Source organism: Macrobrachium rosenbergii, chromosome 33 (genome assembly GCF_040412425.1).
Source record: "Macrobrachium rosenbergii isolate ZJJX-2024 chromosome 33, ASM4041242v1, whole genome shotgun sequence".
NCBI classification, from domain to species: domain Eukaryota; kingdom Metazoa; phylum Arthropoda; class Malacostraca; order Decapoda; family Palaemonidae; genus Macrobrachium; species Macrobrachium rosenbergii.
In genome coordinates this window covers 5,063,437-5,086,985 of record NC_089773.1, presented here as the reverse complement: position 1 = coordinate 5,086,985, position 23,549 = coordinate 5,063,437, and the positions used below count along the sequence as shown (strand labels likewise).

The 23,549-nt window shown below is 37.6% G+C and overlaps 2 protein-coding genes across 4 annotated transcripts in view; one reads left to right on the top strand and one right to left on the bottom strand.

Moving 5' to 3' along the window:
• LOC136855830 (reticulon-2-like) overlaps window positions 1-2,588 on the top strand; it is a 140,433-nt gene extending 137,845 nt beyond the window's left edge. For both annotated transcript variants that reach the window (XM_067133188.1, XM_067133187.1), the window contains one exon: window positions 1,041-2,588. In XM_067133188.1, the coding sequence (XP_066989289.1) occupies window positions 1,041-1,086 (46 nt within the window). In that variant the 3' untranslated portion in view covers window positions 1,087-2,588. The remainder of the gene's footprint in view (window positions 1-1,040) is intronic.
• On the bottom strand, window positions 2,584-23,042 carry LOC136855831 (TRMT1-like protein). 2 transcript variants are annotated; one of them, XM_067133190.1, is made up of 9 exons: window positions 22,776-22,957; window positions 17,370-17,499; window positions 15,220-15,356; window positions 12,967-13,179; window positions 9,927-10,117; window positions 8,932-9,104; window positions 7,203-7,467; window positions 6,636-6,813; window positions 2,584-5,653 (listed from the first exon to the last, which is right to left on the bottom strand). In XM_067133190.1, the coding sequence occupies exons 1-8, from the start codon at window positions 22,880-22,882 to the stop codon at window positions 6,656-6,658; spliced, it is 1,374 nt and encodes a 457-aa protein (XP_066989291.1). In that variant the 5' UTR covers window positions 22,883-22,957; the 3' UTR covers window positions 2,584-5,653; window positions 6,636-6,655. The 2 variants fall into 2 exon arrangements, with proteins under 2 accessions (XP_066989291.1, XP_066989290.1); XM_067133189.1 differs by having other exon boundaries at window positions 2,584-6,813; window positions 22,776-23,042.
• Window positions 23,043-23,549: the final 507 nt, after the last annotated feature.

Here is a 23,549-nt window from a genome sequence, read left to right as displayed (position 1 = left end):
GCTATGAAAGGTGGACAACCAAGCGACTGTGACATTGCTCTAGTGAAATTTTCTGTTATTTGTGTACAGTATCAGTACAATCACAGTTAAATTAAGAATCTTGGTGTATTTTTAATCAATAATACCCTTGAAGTTACTTTTCATCAGTACAAGTGGTTCATGGCAGTATCCCTGTTACGTTCTTTTCTATCTTCCTCCCTGGCTAATCAGCTTGACATTTCTTTAGGTTTTTTGTCTCATGAATGGTTTCCTTCAAACCATTCCTACAGGTTTGGAAATTTAACCCACTGGTTGAGTTAAACTATGAAACTCGATCACCTGATAGCCTCTAGTGGGTTTTATATGGGTACTATTAAGAACAGAGTAAAGAAGAAAATTTATCACCTCAGGTTTTACCAGTGTTTTCTTAGTGCATTACGTAACAGTTCATAATTAAGCTAGATTCTGGTTTAAACTCCCACTGAATCATTCTGTGTTGTCAGCAATATTGTAAAAGTTTATAGTTAGGCAGCCCAATGTTTTTGCACCTCACCATTTTCATGTTGCTCTGTTTATGATCTGTAAAATTTCATCGTTTCAGACATTATTAATCAGTTCTTTAAACAGTTCTGATAACTTTAAACATGTAGTTCTCCAACTAGATTTTTTTTTTGTCCTTAAACAAACCCCATTTTGTAAATACAAGCACACCAAAAGAAGAGAAAAAAAAGTAGAAATTGTCCAAAACGGGTAAAACTGGCAATTTTATACAGTATATTGAGTTTTTTTAATGTTAATTAATATTTTACCATTAAACTGCAGCCTTTGGAGTGCATGAAATTTAAAACACTAATGTTAAATTCTTCACAAATTTGTACTTGCTACCAAAAGCTTCAGTTTCTTCCGTGACCAAAGGTATTTTTTAAAAAGTAATTATATCAGCAATTGCAATCTACAGTAAGTTGTAGGGTATATTGATCATTAAAGTTAGAAGAAATAAGCAATACCACAGCAGTGAATATGAAGTGGGGAAATTAACTTATTTACCTTTTTTTTTTCAGGGTGAAAGCTGCTCTCCCAATTGGGAACAAAGAGAAGACGCAGTAGATTTTCCTAAGTGTGATATCTTAGTGCATATGTTTTTGTGCGCTGCATCGAACCACTGGCGTTTTGCATCACTTGCAAACTTTGACATCTGTTTCTTATTTGTGCAAAAGAGCAATACCAGTGGGGAGCCAATTTAGTGTTGTGGCTGAGCATTCGCTGCTCCCTTTCTTCACAGTTTATTGCTCGCTGGAAATTTCATTAGTGCTGCTCACCAGTGTTTTATTGTTACATTGACTTTGTAATCATGCTAAAGCTTAGGTTATGATTCACAAATACCTTTTGTTTCAACATAGTACGGAGACCAATCAAACCCAGCAGCCCAACATTCTTGTGCAGTATAGGGAGCAGAGACAATATCCTGAGTGAATGTATAAATGAGGCACAGTTTGATAGAGCGAGGAAAAAAAAAATATAGGCACTTCCAGCTGATATATTTCTATAGTGCTAGTGATAATGCTCAGCTCAGATGCTATTATTGTGCCTCTGGTCACCCTGATAATGGAGCTCACCTTTGCTTGCTTGTCTTAGTGGATGAGTTTTCTTCAAGCCCATGGTTATCACAGTGGGTTGAATAGATATCTGTTAACAGTAATGTCCAAAGGATGTTATCAGAAGACACTCAACCAAGGGTGAGGGACATTGTACGTGAGATACACAGCTCCATTGTATAGTCATTACTACATGTAGGATATCTTTCCTTTATTTTTGACAGTAGCACTGTGAAAGGAGTATCAATGCAAATGTTTTCAGAATAGTTTGTTTTTGAATGCTTTAAAAAATGGCTGTCTTATATGGTTACTGTAGACTTTTGCCGATTTGTGTAAGAGATCTGTCGTCAGATGTCACTTCTAAGATCTGTCTGTATAAGTTACGACCTTTAAAGCTTTTTTCATTTTTCTATAGGAAACTGACTTCTACAATGTACCCAGTGGCATATACTTTTTTATAAATGATATGCAAATAGGGTTTTGATTTTTATAAAATATATATGAATATATATATATAATCACCTTAAGTAACTCTGTATGGGAAACCTGGTTCCATTTTGATGGGTGTTCTCTTGTGTATGTGAAGTGGGATTTTTTCTTCTTTCTTTCTTTCTTTCTTTCCTTCCCTCTAACTATCATAGTGCTGTTGCTTACCACAAAATGTATAACAAGCTTCTGTGTACAACCTCATTAAATGTCATCTTCAAATTGCAAGAGGGATTCCAGACCAATATAAATGACTTAACTATGAGTGTTTTCTGTACTCGGTTTGGTTTTGGGATCCATGAGTGAAGAACTTCTTTCACCCAGTTTCAATTTTAAGTTTCTGTAAAAGGTATTGTAGGATGAGGCCTTTTCATTATTTATATTTGGGTAATGGGTAGGAAAGCAATTGTAAAAATTTAAGTTGAAAGGTTTTCTAAATATCTGTAGGTGTTCTTTCATATTGCATCTATTACTGTCACAAACAACAGTAAAATTTGCTGTATTACCAAATAAAACATCCATGATAAATGCACTATTTTTATTTATCCTCCATGACTTCATGGAAAATAAATAGTAAAGATAATCATAAATATTAATCCTAGAAAATGACAAACAAATGACAGTGCTTTGAATATTTACAATGATACTGATTTGTAAAATATGAAATGGTGTACATTGAACTTTTTTCCCTTTGCAAAATTTTGGGGGGGCTAGTTTAACTGTTGAATCAATTACTGCAGAGCTTCAAACCACCCATATATTTACACAATTTCTTTGTACAATACTTTAACTCCGAATACTTCAAATGGTCATGACATCTAACAAGCCAGCTTTGAAATGTGAAATATACACGTAGCAAATAACCTCCAAAATACTGTGAGCACAGAAATTTCATCTTCCCTTAGCAGTACTTTAACCTATGTCCTTTAGCTTGAAAGGGAAATGCTCAAACACTGCAACAAAGGTCACAAGTTCAACCTGAATTGGGGAGGCTTGTTGCTTTCACTCATTTTTCCTAAGTGGAATTATCTTGCAGTAAAACTCTAGCTGCAACCCTTAACTGCGTGGTTAATATATCAAAATGTCCTCCATAAATATACACCTTATTTTACTTCAGTTACACTACCCAGAACACAGCAGTATTAGATGAGACTTGTCCTTGATGCGTTTTAAAGAAAACGGATTCTTCTCGACTAGTATCCTCTTTAGAGGGAGTTCTCTACTTGTACCTCTTACTCTTACATTATGTTGCATTGCCACTGCCATGAAATATTAAATACTAGCAAGATGGCATGTGCTACTGCACAGGATAGGAGGGCAGTCTTTGATGCAGTCTTCAGCTCCTGAAGCATTCCTGAGGAAACGCCCATTGAATTATAATGTCTTCTTAAATTACTAAAGACTCCAAGTTCCTGTGAAGCCGTCTTAGCCCCTGTTGGATCCGTTTCCCCCCAAAAAATCTTTAAAGCCTTTCATCTCCAGAAAAGACAAAATGATAACCTGTATCAGATTCTTAATGCAAGGGTAAGGAAAAATGACAAATAACAAAAAAAGTATTAAAATAAACATCAGCTCAGGGTCTAAAACGCAAACACTCGGATCCTTGCTTCAATCAGTCTGCAGCAGCCTTCCCCGGCTCCAACTGGAACAATTTTGCCGTTAGAGACGATTTGCTGAGCTCGTGAGGCCAAGCGGTTTTGCTGATGATATTTAAATTTCTTTTGGGCTACCCCATTAGTTGCCTTTTAGAGCAGGAAAGAGACACTGACCCACAACAACGCAGGAGCTAAAAACGCAGGACCTTGAAAAGACCAGTGCCTTCAAACACATCACCTTTTTCTTCAGACATGACTTTGTCACTTCGTATACCTTCGTTTAACATCATCTTAAATTCTTAAAGACTCCAGGATCCTGTGAAGCTGTCTTCAGCTCCTGTTGGATCCGTTTCACTCAAAATCAAAACAGAAAAGGAGCCTTCCACCTGATGTTATAACATTAAATACAGTACATACCCCACACTGATGGAATAATGATTCTGAATTCATCAAGCAGGGGAATCTTTTATTACTGCTTACACAATAAGAATTCTACCTCCATCTGGCTGTGGGTTGTACACTGGCAAAATACGTAAGCAAGAATATTAGAGGACCACAGGACTGCACTTAAAAATGAGACAAGGTTATAAGCTCCCTCATTATTATTATTATGAATGTATTAAGAAAATTTAACCAGGCCACTGAGCTGACTATCATTTCTCATATGGCTGGCCAGCTGTTCCTCACTTTCATTAGCAGGAATGCCCAGCATCCAGTTTTCATGTCATTCTGTCCAGATATTTTTATACTGGGAATCTGCTTAGTAACATCTAGCAACTCTTTTGGGGCATTTGAGTAGTTTCCACTTTTTATCCAGCAATTCTGAGACAAATATGACTCTGTGCCACCTACCACCGTGATCTGTAGTTCTCGGCAAATCTTGACAAGTCTAAAGATACTACTTGAGTGTCCTTCGGTAATCCTATTATCTTCCTTGGGATAAATTTGCAATGTAGCAGCTACTGTTCACTCTGTGCATCACTGCTAAACTCAGGATACACAGCATGCTGTAGAAAAGCAACGCTTCTGTTACCTCCAGTGAGCCGTTACATATGACCACAGCTTAGACATTTATGACTCTGGCTCCCATAACAGGGTGTCATTAATACATCTCTAGTCTATACTGGTAACCCATGTTTGACGACCACGACTAGGACAACCAAGTGCACTACTTCTGTTAACACGTCATAGAAGAGTATCTCCTATGTTCATCACCCGAAGGCTGTACCACCTACCAGCTCAATCACTGCTACCACCAACTTAAAACCACCTCTCTATTCTCTGAATACTCTATGAGACGGTTGAATTAGACAATAAAGGATTATTGTTAACTCTACCACCATGGTCAAAGCATCCTCCAAAATGATTTCAGTAAGGAAATAGGAAAAGCAACTGCAGACAATTATTGGTCCTATGGGACACAAGGACAGGAAAATTGGCACAAGATCCAGTCCAAAAGGAGTTCAATTTCCTCTTTGGAGATTTTGAGATCATACAGAGCAATGAATTAATCTCCCCCTCCTAACTGTACACATGCAAAACAATTAAGGATCCATGTACCTGCTGGTACACATAAAATACTTTCTTTGTACTCCCTATCCCTAGCTAAGTGTATTGGAAAGCCGTAATATGAAAGAAGCATAATATCAGCATATACTGTACACATACAGTATTATAAATAATATTTAACAGGTTGGATGAAAGCTGAATTAACTATAATGTGAAACCAGCTTTGAAAAGACAAAGCAATAATGTACACAAAAACAAACTATAAACTTTCGTCTGTCACAGCACAGAACTAGCATTATTGTTCTGATGCAGAAATACGTCTCAAAAAGAACATGAATGAATATACAGTACAAAGTAATTGTTTGAGGCCCTAAAAAGTGTAACAAATATCCAATTACGCACCCAAGACCCTTACTGAGTAAGGAGCTAAGACTCAAACCAAAATATGCACAGGAACAAAACCAATCGAGTAAAACTGCACCGAGATTCCTGAAAAGTAAAATGCACAAGAGAAGTTACTCCCTGCACTGTATAAGTCACTGAATGGGTGACACACACTAGTTTAACAGGTGGCAGGTTTCCATGACTTTTCTCAATATCATACAATTGCACTGGGGATAATCAATACATTTCCATTATATCTAAACTATATACTAAGTACATATCACTATTCCAACTTGATTCAGAGTCTTATGGCAAAATGGAGGTGCCAATTATTAAAGCTTACTCCTGTACTTCCCATCCTAAGATATCTAGGGCAGCAAATTACACTGATACAAGAGTCCCTCTAGCGAGAAAGATACGCTATTCATCTGACAAGAAATCCTGAGATTTCTTTTACCAATGACAACTCGCAGCAGATATCACTCTGTTCTGGTCAGTAAAGGGTAAGCAAAATGAGGAGGTTTTTATATTGTAAAGACACATTAAGTATGTATGACCTGGCCATAATATGGTCAATCTTTCTGTTAACAGACCTCCTAGTAAAACTTGAAAGTAAGCACTATCCAAATGCATCACATGTCACAGAGTCAATCACAGGTCACTGATTCAAATCACAAATGGAGCACGGTAAAGGAGACAGCTATAAAGGAACTAACCACCTACCAAATGAAAATGTAGCGTTGAAGTTCCTATCTGGCCCAGAGATTATTTGAACTTTGTAACTGACATGGGCACTGCTCTGCTATTAAACACAGGTCACAAATAAACATCAAATAAATATGAAACTTGGTGTGAAATCCTTTCTAGAATAATTATAATGAAAAGAATTTAATGAAATTATTCCTCCCTAGTACTTGGTTTTACTTATGTCTACAAAAAATGAATATCAGTTTCTTAATCCAACGACATACACTGACAAAGACATCCTAAATACTGATTGTGAGTAAAATGAAAGTTTTTAACAAATAATGAGGATGATGTCTATTTTACAATGCTGTTATGTACTGTAGATCTTTATAGCTCTCACCAAAATGTTGATTTGCCTTTCTAATTTTGTGACTTTGCAAATTCTAACAAAAGGCTGTTAAATTCTCGAAGACTACAGCTTGTTCTCACGGCTTCGGGGTCAAAGTGCGTTCTGCTGGCCTTGTGATTAGCGCGTTGAAGATACTCGACAACCTTGTTGATTTTTCCCAAGTCGTGGCCTGTTTGTGGGATGTACAAAAGAGGAGAAACAAGGTATTATGGAATCTTGAAGTACTGTATCTTAGATTAAAAAAAACAATTATGGTACAAAATGAAATAGAAATAATTGTAGAACAGATTCCAGCATTGCTGTAACAGTTAACGGTGTATAAGAGCAAAAACAGAATTTTAAAAATTCCTCTACAGTGCTTTCTAGCCCTCACGTTATATTGAAAAATCAAGGAAAAACACTAAGCAAAAACAGCTTTTTCCTTCTCTTCTGACTTAGAGGTCCACAGAACATAACTTGTGACCAAGCATCCCACAAATTTCGGTATGAGAGGGGTTTAGTTTCATCATGAAATTCCCATCGCTAGTTTCATCATTAAATTCCCATCACTAAACGTACCTTTTGGGCAATGGCGATGGAGGTTAAAATAGAAAGGTGGTGATCTCAGACTTGGATGATCGTACTTCATTTTCTTTGGCAATCTCTCCCCTTCATTATCCTCCTCCACCGCATGGTATGAGTGGTGTCCTTCTTCCTCCTCTTCCTCCTCCTCTTGGTTCATTATACTTTCGTCTACCTTCTCCGACAGAGTATTTTCTTTGTCCCCGCCACTCTGCATCTTGATGCTTGGGTGAGCCTCACATCTGGCTTCGCTAATAATGGTCTAGAAAAGAATTTTAAGTTCAAGCAAACTGATAATCTTAACTCTGAGATTTTGATGATGAAAAATGATGTCAATCTATTCCCAACAACTGAGATTGTCATCTGTAAAATATTTCTAGAAAATTTAAATGCATTAATTTTAATCTTTTCTATTGTTACTTTTGCATTGTTCAACATACTACAATAAAGGATAGGTATTCAGCTTCAAAATTAAGGCAGTCCCAGGTTACAACGGACTCAGCTTACGACACTCTTCAGATATATTCATCAAAAATTATTTCACGAGTTACAACGCTGGTTCCAGGTTTATGAAACGCTGACGCTGACCCGATGGAAAAATATGGCTCCAAAAGGGAGAATGGTCAAAATTTGGAGTTTTTAATGAAAACTCAATAAAAATGCAGTTTATGTGATTTACAAGACACCCCAATGATTAAAAGTAAGGTTTTCATATGATTTTCTATGATATTCTGGGTTATGAAGATTTCTGGCTCATGACACTGCGTCGGAACAGAACCCCCATCGTCGTAAACTGGGGACTGCTTGTATACATGAAAAACAAATTCACAGTAAATAATAAAATAAAAATACTCCTGTCCATAAGAGGTCAGAGTATGATTTGTCACACAAATTTTAAGAACTCAAGACCTCAAAGGGTTAAATTCAAAAGCTCCCATATTTCCAGAAAAGCACTGTGGACTTTATGCAAAACTTGGAAAACTTAAAAGAAAATAAATTTACGTTCTTTTAGTTAAAAGAAAATAAATTTCTATAGCACAAAAATATAGTTATTATAATCACTTAATAGGTATATCAGCATACTTCCACTGAAACGAGACACTAGCTGAGCTGAATAAAAGCATCCGCAATGAAAAAGTAGTTAATGAAATTTTAGCTGAAGAATGATGTACAGTATAAGGGATGATAAAATAATATCTCAACAGTTTGGAGTTGGTGATTTTGATTAATTAAATTTTTCTCCTGGAGCACGAACAAAACTAAATATATAATAGGAGGTGCATATGTATCATTATGGACAGATGTTACTTTGAGCAGCCTTTATGACAAAGATGCTAAAACTGTTCCACAGACTAATGTAATAACTTTGAGGTTTTTTCTGCCTTTCCGCTATTGCCTAATCTTAAATGGAATTGTTAGTCCTTTGCTCTACATTCTCCATTAAATAAGAATAGAGTTTGCTTGTCTAAAACACTGTAAATTTTGTTTGGGTGTTCATTAAGAAAAATGAGAATCGATAAGACGTACCTCATTTTTTAACATCTACTTTGTTTCTTAAAATATCATAAGGAAAATAACAACAAATTTTGGGGCAATGTGACATGTGGGTTGCAAGAGAGGTATTAAACGAAAAAATATAAAGTTCAAAAACTAATACAGCAGCAACAGATCTAAAAAAAAGCATGTGTTCAAAAGAAAAATTCACAACTATAATAAGCTGCCTCACCTGCAATAAACTAATGACCTTATGGGGAAGCTGAAATTTGTTGGCGTGTTTAAGCATGGCCTGACAAAATAGGGAGTCGAACAGCTCATCACACCACACAGGACCCAGCTCCACAGCCAATTTTCCTGTGCTTTTACTACGACAATCACACGACAACAATGAATAGGGCTGTTCTGGAACAAGAGTATCAAAATGAATATTGTAGCACAATAAAATCAAGTACACATTGTAACTAAACAGTATTTTCCAACTTTGTGACTTTAGTTATACTGTGCCATTTACAGCTACAGATGTTATAGGAACATACACTACCTTTACTAAGAAGTTGTTTCCAGCACCCCGACCCCCCCAATCCCACAAACTTGAGTTTGTGGCAAGGATCACGCCCATAAGTACCAAGGGAGAATATAAAAAAAATTTACAGAAATTGTAGCAGATCTATGATACTTGAAGGTCCCTGAATTTCCAAAAAAGACCAATTCTTTGATGTTTTGACTCGTAAGATTATTATGCATATTTCTTGAGGAGAGGGACTAAAATTTCTAGCTATAAAACATTCGTCTTTATTCTCAAAGTATGAATCTTATCTGCTACGTTGATGGCCAACGACAATGCTGAACTAAGTAACCTGAAACAACTGTAAACAAATATAAAAAGAAATTTAATTGAATATAGAATTTACGCCAAAGGCCAAGCACTGGGACCTATGGGGTCACTCAGCACTGAAACGGAAACTGACAGTAAAAGGTTTGAAAGGTGTAACGGGAGGAAAACCTCGCAGTTACACTATGAATCAACTGTTAAGAGAGGGTGGGAAGTAAGATGGAAGAAAGAATATGAAGGGAGGTGGAGTGAATGGAACAAAAAGGGTTGCAGCTAGGGGGCCAAAGGCACACTGCAAAGAACCTTAAGTAATCCCTACAGTGCACTGCATGACGTGCACTGACGGCCCACCCCCCTACGGAGAAAATACAAAAAGAACAATAATTACTTACCAACTAAGTATATAGTTTCAGGATAGAAAGCTCTGTCTTCACACAAGCAGCAATGGATTAATCTTCTGATTTTACGGACACATTTGTTTGCTGCTGACGGTCCTCTGAGAACCCTTACAAAAACTGTGATGAAACTCTTTAGTGCTAGGCAGCAAAGCACTTCAATCCCTTTGTTGCATTTGGCTGCTGCCCTGAAATTGCATATCAGAAACACATACAGTGCTCATACTATAGCCTCAAGATGATAACGTACACCTTCGAATAACTTAGTCCATATTCTAGATATCTATGATTGTTTGTCACTAATTTAGTGTCACATTGCAGTACTTTCAAGAATAAAAGTACAAATCCATTAATGTCAAATTTATTCTACCTTACAACCAAAGGGAATTCAGAAAGGTGAACCTATGCGTCTTAATGTGCAAAACTGAATCTATACAAAAACATTTCGAACAAACTACACTTATAAAAGATTTAATTGGCTGTCAAACTTTTTCCAGTTCGCTAGGCTCTTTTTTAAACAATGTTATTGAAAATATTCTTAGTCCCACAAAAATTTTCCATTTTCAGTGACAATTTTATTACAATGAATAAAAAATAGTAATTTTTGCTAATATACAGTAAACCTTCCGATTTACTCGAGCACCATCAATAGCAGTGCAACCAAGTATCCCAGTGAGTTGACCCACAGCTGGGCAGAGCCCCACACTCACTGTTACCATCACTCTGAGCCTCAGTAAGCTGAGCTATTTAACAGAAATATTTAGTGAAGCTCAGAGGAGGACACTCTTAGTAAAACAGGTTGGCATTTTATAAAAGGCAAATATCTCACTATCCTGTCTGATGGCATAAGGGAGACAAACACAATGGCTCTTCAGCTTTTCACTGGGTACGAAAGGTTCATTGTGGGAACCCAGAACTTTTTAAAGATATAGGGTAAGCCCTGAAATCTGATAAACTGAGGTATGTTTGCCTAAAGTGCTACAATGTTAGATGCGTTCCTTAAAGATGAGTTACAAATCTGCCAATAGCCTAATTACCACAGGCAACAAATATAGCTGACATCTCCAACAAACAACAGATCATGGAAGTCGGATATATAAATTGCAACACATTGAGCCCTAGACACTTCAACTTACTTTTCATAAGAAAGCTATCGAAAGGTGTAAGTCTGTATGTTGTCCAAGGTGTTAATAGGGCATTCATCTCACATGCTTGAGGACCCCAGAACATAAAACAGTAAACTAGCTGCTCATTGTTGAGACTCTGCTCTAGAGTTATGAACTGACTTTGGGATGCTATAATATCTGAAACAATAACCCAATTCCTCCAGCTGAAGATGTTGACCATGACCCTGTTTCTTCCTGGAACAAACCTGGGGATTAGGTTTATGTTCCTATCCTTTTCCCCAAGTCCTAAAAACCACACATGCAGGGGATACTATAGCAAGTCTTTTCTGATTCTCACCTACATAGGCATAATGATCTTCTATTTGGAGAGAACAGCTCTTTACCCACCCCTCAACCTGGGATAATCCAAGGAACATCTCCCCAATCAAGCTGGCTTGGGACTGTCCATCAAAGAGACCTTAATGCTTTGGGAAAACCACAAGCAAAACTTGTCTTTTAGTCTCCAACTAATCTTGCAATAAAATATATTAGAGAAACTGTGGTGGTTAGTACACCTTGCTTCTGCCATAGGTCTGTACTTTTCATATAGCCTACAATTATAGATTTGGAACATTCTCCAACTTGGCTAGATATTCACCCCTGCTGGATATATCAGAACATATTTCTACGAATAACATTCTGCTTTTTAAAAGCTAACTCTGGATTGACGATGTAGCTTGAAGGTGGTTATGAAGCGGGACCCAATCCTGGGGGATGAATGTATGCAATAGTGAGAGATGTACTGAAAGGGGAATGAGAGGAAGCAAGTCAATGCTGTCTACAAAGTGTTTATGCAAGAATGATGTTTCCCAGGTGAAGAAAAAATAAGAGGAAATACTTTACCAGTCAAATCAGAAGGGCTGTGATGAGAGAAAACACAAAAAGGAAAAGAATAGGTGGTAATACCAAAGGAGCATTTACTGGAGGGGACTGATGTACATGCACAATTGGAGAAGACAGGGGACTAGCTGGGCTCTCATCAGCGGAAAGACTGCTGAGTCTGAGTTCAAAGTAAGGGAAACCTCTCAAAACTTCAGCTCCTTCAGACAAGGAAGGATGTAAGATTCTGATAAGAACATGGAAGAGGCAAAGGGAAGTGTCGGGAAGGCTTACCACACTTACAAGAGGGGAAATATCATTAACATCATAAGCCTTTTTACTTTCAAACATGTGACATCATGATGAAGATGTGATCCCCTCTCTCAAATTTTTTGTCAGTGTGGGAAAATCCACTCTATAATATTTGTACTGTACCTTCATCACCACCATCATCATTATAAATATCAGGAGAAAATATATCTCGGAAGAATAAAATCAAAAGCAAGAAGCAGTGTTAGAATTTTGATGATGCCACAGATTGAAGTTTTTCTTTTTCTTGTAAGGACATTTTATTATACTTGCAATGTTTCATGGCAGATTTTGAAAAGAGAACCTGATGTGGTTGCGTATCGCCTGGTGATGTGTCATTCTTGTTTGCATATCAAATTTTTCTTATTACAGTATTTGGTATTATTGTTTTCTGTTGTCAATACACTACTGTGCAGTATATTCTATAATGCAGAACTGTTTGGTAATGTTCTTATTGACTATATCAGAACATTTTACAATTCTCACTCATTTCCTTAGTACAGTGATTAACATATTTTTATTCATTTTTACCAAAAGTCCACGAACATGGATTTATAAACAAGAAAAATCTGAGAAAAATAAAAGTTAACCGTATTGCTTTACCGGATATCCGCAGTTCATCAGCATACAAAGTAATTCTATAAAATCATTTCAAAACGAACACAGTACGCTATTGCATCAAAATAAAATCACCTGTATTTTCATTAGAATAACAGCAAAACTGACCAGAATTTGCATCTTACCTGACAACACTTGCTAACACAAGCCTCGCAGCCAGTTCTTTAGCATAAGAGGTTTTGACAACATGTCCACCGTAGTTTCTCAGGGTAACATCCGCAGCTTTCCCATATAACGCAGCATCATCTGTTGAAGTAATGGCTAACAAACCACCCTTAGGGACATTGCGGAAAGCTGCATCAAGGTAATGGACGGAAGAGCCGTAACAATCCATAAAGCTGTGAGAAAGAATTTTAAATGTTATTAATTGGAATTGAAATGAATGTAAAATTTAGGCCAAAGGCCAAGCACTGGGACCTATGAGGTCATTCAGTGCTGATATGGAAATTGACAGTAAAAGGTTTGAAAGGCGTAACAGGAGGAAAACCTCAAAGCTGTTGCACTATGAATCAATTGTTAGGAGAGGGTGGAAAGTAAGACGGAAGAAAGAGAATATGAGAGGAGGTACAGTAAAAGGAACAAAAGGGGTTGCAGCTAGGGGCTGAAGGCACGCTGCAAAGAACCTTAAGCCATTACAACAATGAATACACAATTACTCGAGTATTCGTTGCCCCTTCATGAATCAAACTAAAATCACATAAAAGCTTTTGACTGAACACGACATGGAACATACTGACAGATATAATGGAAAATACTGTATTATAAGTTTTTATTATTATTATTATTACTTGAAAGTACAATACAGTAGATTATTAAAACACAAATGACTGATGTAATGGAGAGCCGAAAAAGGGAAAAGTTAAAGTTTAGGAAGTTGAGCAGAAAGATATGAAGAGATCAGAAGGAAAACCCTAAACTAAATGACAGAAAGTAATGAAGTTGGGGAATGAAAAGATGCCATAAAAACCTACAGCAATGTCAAAATTGCGACCCACAAAGTCCATAAAGTAATGGGCGATACCCTCTAATGGGGACGATGCAATGAAATTCTCGTTTATGACCATTTCTGTGATTTCATCGATGAAATACCTTTGGAGGACATTTCAAATACTGTCAAACCAATTTTGAACAACTTTTAGAATTGCCTGGTGCATCACAGAGATGAAAAAAGGGACTGTCACTGACTTGCAGGCCTTTCAATTTTCATCCATCACCACTCATGTCCAAAATTTCTTAAAATGAAGTAAAAAAAAAAGGCATTATAAATACAATACATACTCCTAAGCTATTTCCATGTTTTAAAAGAAAATGAAGGTGGCTTGATAATGCTCAAATTTTATACATCAGTATTAGGAAAATATTAAATACTGTCATTAAAGACAGATGGTTTGGGCATGTAATGAGAAGAGACAAGATGCAGCCAGTCAGAGAAGCATTAAATAAGGATTTAACATAGCAGCAGCTGGTAGAAAGACTGAGTACAGTACAGTGGATCCCTGCCTATCCGTGGTTCTGGATTTGCGGGTTCACCTATTCACGAATTTCTCTGTGGAGCATACATACACATTGTTCACGGAAAATTCACCTATTCGCGGTGTTTTTCATAGAGAAATATTCACACATTACTGTATTTTCACACCATTTTTATGACTAAATGCACTTTTTGTGATAAAGCTCTTAAAATACTCAGGTATAAGCATTTTTAGAGGGTTTTTTGGTGTTTTGAACTATCAAACTAGGCAGTTATAAATGTTTTTAGAGGGCTTTAAGTATTCACGGATTTGATCTACTTGTGTGGGGTAGTGGTATGCATCCCCCGCGAATCCCGGGGGTCGACTGTATGTCAAGACGAAATGACAAGACTGAAGACCCACACCGAATAAGTATCCAGTGAAGGCTTGGACTAGATGAGATTTTAATGGAGGCCTGGATCAAATGGGGATTCAGTGAAGAGAGAAAGCCCATAACACCCATAAACCTGTACAGTGATCCCCCACTTTTTCATGGGGATAGGTTCCAGAAGCCATCGCCGAAATGCAAAATCTGTGAAAATGCAAAATCCCCTCTAAAAACTCTTAAAACTGTCAAATACCCTGTATAAACAGTGTTGCTCCACGAAAAAAAGCAACTTAGTAATAACTTTAGAGATACGGTCCATAGAAAAACTCGTGAATTGGTGAAAGTTCCTGCATAAAAGTGAAAGATATTTTCTACAAAAATCCGCGATAAAATGAAATGCAAAAAGTAAAGCGCGAAAAAGTGGGAGTCTACTGGGGACAACCTAACGTAAGAATGCTGATAATTATCAGTAATATTTCCCATAGGCATGTATGTTTCTGGGATAACATGAACTCCTTTACAAAGCAATAAATACTTACACAAAATCAAATGGCCTCTGGAGTAACAGAATGCTGACATCCTCTGTGATTGACTCAACAGTGAGATTATTGGCCCTAGCGTTCTCCTGTATTCTTTCCAGTGCTGCTGCTTGAGGGTCATTTATTATAACTTCAGCCTGAATATTAGAAGATACAAAATTAGAAAATTTAAACAAAAAAATTACTTTTATTAATGGTATGATTATCAAGTAATATTCAACCTTACAAAAAGTTGCGTTTACAGACTCATAAGAGTAGCTAGGGAATTTTTTCTTAACTTACTGGAACCTTTACTCTACAGGCAGTCACCGGTTATTGGCGGGGTTCCGTTTCTGAGGGTGTGATGATAACCGAAAATCGCCACTAACCGAAAATCAGCAATTTCGGCACTTTTTCTGCGATTTTCGGGGGTTATAAGTGCCGAGAAGCGCCAATTTTCGGTTATTGGTGCCTCTGTTAGGTATGTATTGGCGCCAGTACCCAATTATCGGCACCGATAAGTGGAAATCAGCGATTTTTGGCGCCGAAAATTGCAGACTTTCGTCGCTATACAAGCGCCATAAAACCGAATCGCTGTTAACCGGGGACTGCCTGTACTAGAAAATCTGTTCTTGACTTTGGGGATCCATTACACTTTACAACAACCAACACCTTGATCAATATTGATAGTCAGACCATTTCCATGTTCACATTACCTTGTTACACGACGTACCAAATAAGTCAGCCCACCTGCACATGGAAGTCTTTTCTGACATCTGTGAACTCCTACCATTATTATGTTGCAAGAAAGAAAAGTTACTATACTATCAATCATTAAATACATAAGTAGTGTGCTTAAAAATTGCAGATACATACTTCAAGTTCACAAGTGACAAATTGGCACCTGAGTGTCATGATGTCACACTGACTATACGCAAACTATTTCACAGTGAAGGTGGAGGTATCGTCACAACTAACGACTTACGCTACCACATCTCTGTTTGTTCTAGGCCCACTTTTAAATAAATAATAATCAACGTATGGATAGGGATAGGCTTTTATATTGATATTTGAGATTCTACAATTATGAAATGTTCTAACAAACAAAGTTTACTTTGTTTATTTCAGTGTTCTTTAAAGCAAAATCCTGGATTTCTTTTGTTAGTGTTACACAGAGGCAACACAACACTTCATTGACTGTTTAAAATAAAGGTCGGTTAAAACACTGAAATCTGGGGGATGTAAAAAACTGCAAATAACCTCCTGTGTTTGAATATGACAGACTCTCAGTGAGGAGCTCTGACCACTAGTGATGGTCCCTTATGACAGAGGCAGCTTATAAAAACCCATCCTTGACCTGTGGGAAGCGATTGGAGATATGGCAGTGCGTATGCCACATTTCTCTTTAAAGACAAAAACCTCTGAAAACTGAATAAATTACATAAATCAGAAACTGGTTACCTTGGGTAATTTTACTAAATCTAGTAATCTAACTGCTTCCTTTTTACCCATTACATTTTCCATTACAATGATAATTTGACAATGCTCCTAAATGACACTAATCCAGTTCAACCTTCATGCTAGAGTAGCTAAAGTATAGTACTATACCCTTCTCTTTCCAGCCCTTTACTGTGAAACAGCCTTCTTGGTATCCAACATTACTGATGATGAGGCTTGTAAATTTCAGACAGGCTGTACTGGAATACTATCTGTTCTTTAAAAACTCCTTTATCATAACTTTGCTTTTTAGTTTGCTAGGATAAATGTAATGAGAGCTACGACGATACCTTTACCACTGGTGTCAGCATCTACAGAAAGTGTCAACCGACATCACAATCTCAGTGGTCATGGGTATTCAACGAAACACATGAGGGCAAGACATTTACTTCATACTGTATAGGACTAATTGCAGCTATAACTGCATAAAAACTGAGGGCATAAAGGGTGCCAATAGAGGAAGTCTTCATCCATTCTTTCATACCATCAGAAGCCAGAGCAACAAAGATGTCTGCAGTGTAATGAGTAAGAGAGTTACCCAGCTAAAAGGATGAGAACAAATTTCTTTCTTTTACTGACACATGATAACTATTCTCAGCTAACAGCGCCATACAAAACATTATCACTGCTGCTTATGTTAACCTTATCAAAAAAGTAAGTGAAAGCAAACTTACATCCGGAATATGGAGTGCCCATGCTAACCCGGCCACTCCTGTTGCACCAAGGGCATCCAAACACCTGACTCTGCCATTGAGACACTTTCCTGATTCACTGTATGCTGCCAGTGCACACAGAACAAGAGACCTGAAAATATAAAGTATTTTAAAACTAAAATGAAAATATAAAGTATCTTAAAACTAAAAAAAAATGCTCTAATGTTAAATTACAGTCAAATGCTTAGCTAGTGCTATGTAGAAAAAAAAAATTATTGCATGCTGTACAATAAAAGGTAATGTTGATAGAAAATTATGACAATAACTCATCCCAAGTGCCACTTCCATTTAGAAGCTATCAACAGTTCCACCATGACTGGTAGTGATTTAATGTGGCTTTAAACAACATTCACTTCAGGGTGTGACATCCCTGCCTACACAAGTTAGGGCAGAAGAGATTCTTTAGCCTTGGCAGAGGACCCTCTAGCCCAGGTAGGCAACCCTTCTAAGAGAAGGATACTCTGAATAAAAACCTTGTAGCCTTGATGAAACCAAAACTTGGACCATCAGCGACAGAATGGGAGACTTGGCACAAACGCTTACTACCTGAATGCCTATCTGCTGACTAAGGACTCCTAGAGATGGCTGCAGGAGCAACAGCAGCACTCGCTACAGATCGCAATCGGTTCTCTGGATCGGACAAATACGCTAGAATAACCATGGGATAACAGAGTCTAAAGCAAAGGCCTAGACCTTTTCACCCTACAATGTCTGTCTCCTTAGGTGACCTTAGGTGAGTGAGATCTATGTTTGTCCATGGATGACCGAGAAGCAAAGGCAGGAGACAGAAGGTGCAGTCCTTAGATAACCAGGGATGTTAATCCTCGTCTGGAAATCCTGGGACCACCAGGTCTGTCGGCAGAGGGAGCCCAGGTGACAGGCAAGGCTGTGTCTGCGGAGTGGCCAAAGGAACGATGGGACACTGTCCCCGCCAATGCACTAGATACATTTAATGCAAAAGACTCAAATTCGTTCCATAAAAAATCAATTCTAGATTTAACCAAATCAATATCTGACTGCGTCAAGTCTAGCCTACTACCCTTAGCTAACCTAGTGGGTGTAGGAGGATGTGAATCTACTAGAAAAGAATCAACAGACCTATCTCTATCTTCTTGACCAGGTGTCAATTCTAAAGAAGACCTGGATTCAAGACTAGCTGTTCTCTTTACAGGCAGTCGCCAGTTAATGATGGGGGTTCCTTCCCTGGCCAAGCGCCACTAACCAAAAATCACTGCTTACTGCAAATTGGCGATAATATGCCGAAAACCGCTTGTGACGGCAGCTTTAACTGGATATCGCGGTGTTAACCAGAGATCAGCGCTGAAATCCCCACTTAGTGGCACTGTTAATCGGAGATTGGCGCCGGAATCCCCACTTAATGGTGCTGTTAACTGGAGGTCAGTGCCGAAAATCTGGTTAACAATGTCACTAGCCAAGCGCCGTAACACCGAAACACCTTTAACCGATGCCACCAGTAAGTGGGAACTGCCTGTACTTGCATTCTATGTCTATTCTTCTATCTTCTAATTAAGCAATTTTTCATCTTCTCTATCTCTTTCAAAGACCATTCCTTGCAATGATCACAACAGCTGTCTGAATCACAATTCACCCCTCGATGATCACTGCATGATTCGTGAGTATCGTACCTCAATGAAGCCAATCTGGTCTTACAGTCACTTACCTTACAAAATCTAATAGTTTCGATTGGGAAGACTGAGAAGAAGAATCCACAGCCAAAAATAAAACCAAAATCCAGATGATCCAATTCCTTAACCAAGAAAAACAAACCCAAATTTCAGAGTGCTTGTCTAAACAGCCACCCAGTTTCCTTGACAAGAGAAGAACGACAACCAAAACGATCACTGTCTTAACCCCACCCTCCGAAGAGGGGGGGGGTTAACTATTGGGAGTGTTCATGAACTACTGTTTCAATTTTAACACTTATTGAATTTTCCAAGTAGTTGCAGATAAAGCTAATAAGAGGGCAAGTTTCACCTCAAAAATTATAATTCAAACCACTATCACAATTTAAACTTGAAAATATCATTTTCCTATCTTTTAATGTGAGCATTCTTCAGTACCAGCCCCAATGGAACGAATAGTTCAACGTAAATGAAAGACAATAGTAAATATCTCGGTAGCAGTAAGTTTGCTATAGTTTGAGCAAGACTTGTACTAATCACATTACGGAAACTTTGTATCACAGCATAAAAACTCCAAAATCAAATTAGCACTAAAGCCTTCTTCTCTTAAACTGGCAATGGGATACCAGCAGGAAATTAGTTTGTAGGCAATCTGTTTTTAATTGCTATAATGTTTTAGTATGCTTTTTGTTAATATTTTTACTATTATTCTCAATAGTAATACTGTCACTACCAATAATATAAACACTATTTTTTTCTCTGCTACTACCTCAGCAACTGTGTGGATATTGCCAATTATCATTTTTGTTACTTTAACTCGCGCATCTAGTTTGTGTGTATCTATTGTAATGCCTCTACTTTATATATTCTACGTATATGGCCTCATGCTGAAAATAAAGACTATTATTATTATTATTATTATTATTACATATTATTATAATTGTTACCACTTAAGGGTATCGGTGGCCTATGATTTTGGTGATATTGGCTCAAATTTGTGAAAATTAGTTATCATCATATTTCCAAAGATCTGGGTCCCAGCCATTGCCACGCGTAAGATAATATCGATATGAAGCCTTTTAAACGGTTTAAAGGCCACACCCAAGTAGAGAATTAAAGGTCTGGTTAGGGGTGGTTTTACTATTTCATTTTGCATTCATTCTTCAAGTATTTGTATTTCTTTTCATTGCGTTTTGTTACATATGCCGTACAATATGGTTTCTGATAGGGATGGCAACTCTTCCCAGGACTGAATAATGCGAGCCAGTTGTCCCGAGAGAGAATTCTTATATTTCTTTAATGTAATCGTGTATTTATTTTCAATCGATTGCAATACTTCCTTGGACTTTTGGACGTCAGTTGTGTATTATATTACCAACGTGCCACAAAAGAAGTTTAGTTAGCGAATATCAAAACTTACCTTGAAGCTAAAAGTATAGACACAGCTAATGTTGTGGATTCTCACAAGTTACCACCAACCACGTGTGGTGAGGAGATGCCAAGTACTTCCTATTATGAAGCTTGCTCCAAGTAAAATCTATTATTCCCTTGCAAAAATATATCAAGATGATGATGATGATGGCACCGACAACTTTCTTTTGAAGTTATCTGATGATGAAGAGGAAGAGAAATACCATTTTCAAGATGTAATTGCTGTCCCTGAGGTAGCTTCTGGAGATACGGAAGCTGCTGGTGCTCTCGCTTTGTGGCAAAGATCACTAGACAGGAAATTCATATATAAAGTATTTGTTGGTCAAGGGGATTCGACAGCACATAATGGAGTATGCAGTTTGAATGAGGGCACTGGTCCTTATGGCACTCCATATCCAGTGCTCAAGGAAGAATGCATAAACCACGTTCAGAAGAGGATTGTCTTTCGTCTTATGGCCTTGAGAAAGATATACAGTATCTTCCAACATATGTAATGACAACAAACAAAGTCATGTTTAGGAGTGAGCTTGGAGGACTCAATAAATTGAGTGATAGCACGGTGATAAAGATTGGAACATGATATCGGCTATGCAGCAAGTTCATTGCTGCCTGTTATGAGAAAAACAACAGGAGACAGCCTGAAAGGCATTCAGATGAAAGAGAAGACCAGAAAACGAATGTCTGCTATGCATTGAAGAAAGCAAAAGAAGCAAAGAACATCAAAAGGAGGATATGAAGGAGGGGCTCATTAGCCTCCTAAAAACCTGGCAGCACAAGAGTAGAGTGGCGTTCTTTGATAACCCCCCAAAAATAATATAAACTATTTTCTTTAAGTGATAAATTTTTTTTTTTTGGGGAATAATATCTCTTATAAAAGAAAGGGGAACAGGTGCCATGTAGGCTTTTCCAAGAAACTATATGCTTCTAAAAGCAACTAAATACTAAATGGTTAGCAAAACTTTAACTGCGTTTTTCTCAAAACATATTTTTCCTACATTCAAATTCTAAAAACTCTCTTATCTATGAATGGATCTTAATAATCTAAAAAGCAATTTGAATAAAGATAGTGAGAGAACACATCGGCAAATTTATTTTTCTTTTTTCTCTCAAAAACATTTTTTACTAAGATTTAATGTATAATTTTATGGTATTTTTTACTGCATTTAAAAAAATTTTTTTTTAAACAGCATACATCACATATTAGATTTTGAGTTTGCTGTTTTATTTGATAGGAATTAAACTTTCTGCTATTACTTTTTTTTTAAAATTGAATGATAAATAAAGATGTAATTTAAAAAACAAAAAAAAATGTAATGTTTAAAAGAAAAATATTCATAAAAAAAAAAGTTTTCATCCAATTCACCTGAAATTTTGTGTGCATCTTCGGTCAAACTAGAGGTAACACCTGTGGAAGTTTGAACACCATCACTCAAAATTAACTTCTGACCCCGCCAATACCCTTAACAGACACCTCACACGTCTCGAACTGTTGACCTAACCGCTCAACGTCTCCTCACTGCTTGGAGAAAGGGAGCCGGTGACTGGTACGATACATGTACATGCGCTACCGGGGTCTAAGCGATGTCAGGCAGGGCAGCCAATCGAGACTACGGTCTACCCCAAAGCCAAATCAAAAGTCCTTCAAAAGAAAGCATCGTGCTTACCCCATACAAAAAATGGGAAAAAAGCATGTTAAAAGAAGAAGTTACCACTACTAGCCTGGGCTACCATTAGACTTTACCAGTATTACCCTGAAATTAGCCTAGTCTGCTACATCTAGGAATGGAACATAGAGTTGAGGCCAAAGGCCAAGTGCTGGGACCTACGAGGTCATTCAATGCTCAAAGGGAAATTGAGATTAGGTAGATTTGAAAGGCGTAACAGGAGGAAAACCTCGCAGTTGCACTATGAAATTATTGTTATCAGAAGGTTACGGATAGCAAGATGGAAAAAATATGACATGAAAGGAGGTACAGTAAAAGGAACGAAAGGGGTCGCAGCTACGGGCCTAAGGGACGCCGCAAAGAACCTTTAGCAACGCCCAACAATGCTGCTACTACATCCCGGCCCACACCCGAAAAACAACCCTAGGCCACGCCGATTCAGCCAAGCCAGGGCGTAGTTTAAAGTTTAATCTAAAGTTTTACTAATATATACGACTCCTCAAAGGAAAAACAGAAGCTGGGCAATCTCAAACGCCGTCATTATCGACGGCGACTTCGACTCAAACTACGCCATTGGGTGTCTACTGCGACAACCCCCTTCATTTCCACCTCTGATTTCCCTTCTTTACCTGTTCATTTTCATCTCCGAATTGAAGATGACCTCATTCTTCTTCGGGGTGGAGACCGTGCCTTTCGTGTTGACGATCACGCCGTGTTCCTCCACTTCGTCTGTCATTTTCCGAGGAAAGTTGGAATCAAAACAAAAGGGGTAAACTTCAAAGGACGACTTCTCCCTCTTCTTCTTCTTCACTTCTTCTTCTGGATTTGTCGGCGAAGACCGAGATGAGAGCTCAGACATTATGGGCGATGAATGCCTTTTTTTGCTATTATCAAACTGAATTCTGTGGAATTGAAAGGATAATAGATTATAATCAACATAAAAAAATATTATTATATTACTTTAATTCTTCTTCTTGACTTCTTGGCTTGTCGGCAGAAGACCAAGACCAAGAAGGGAGCTCGGACATTATGGGCGATGAACGCCTTTTTTTGCTGTCATCAGATTGCCTTTTGTAGAATTAAAAGGCTAATAGAACATAATTAACGTAAAGATGTTATTATATTACTTTAATTCTTCTTCTTGACTCCGCCTTATTGACTTGTAGGCGGCAGACCAAGAAGAGAGCTCAGACATTATGGGGGTTGAATGCCTTTTTTTGCCATTATCAAACTGTCTTTTGTGGAATTAAAAGATTCATAAAACATAATTAACGCAAAAATATTATTATATTACTTTAATTCTTCTTGACTTGTCCGTCGGCGGAAGACCAAGAAAGGAGCTCAGACATTATGGGCGATGAATGCCTTTTTTACTGTCATTAATCTGAATTCCGTGGAATTAA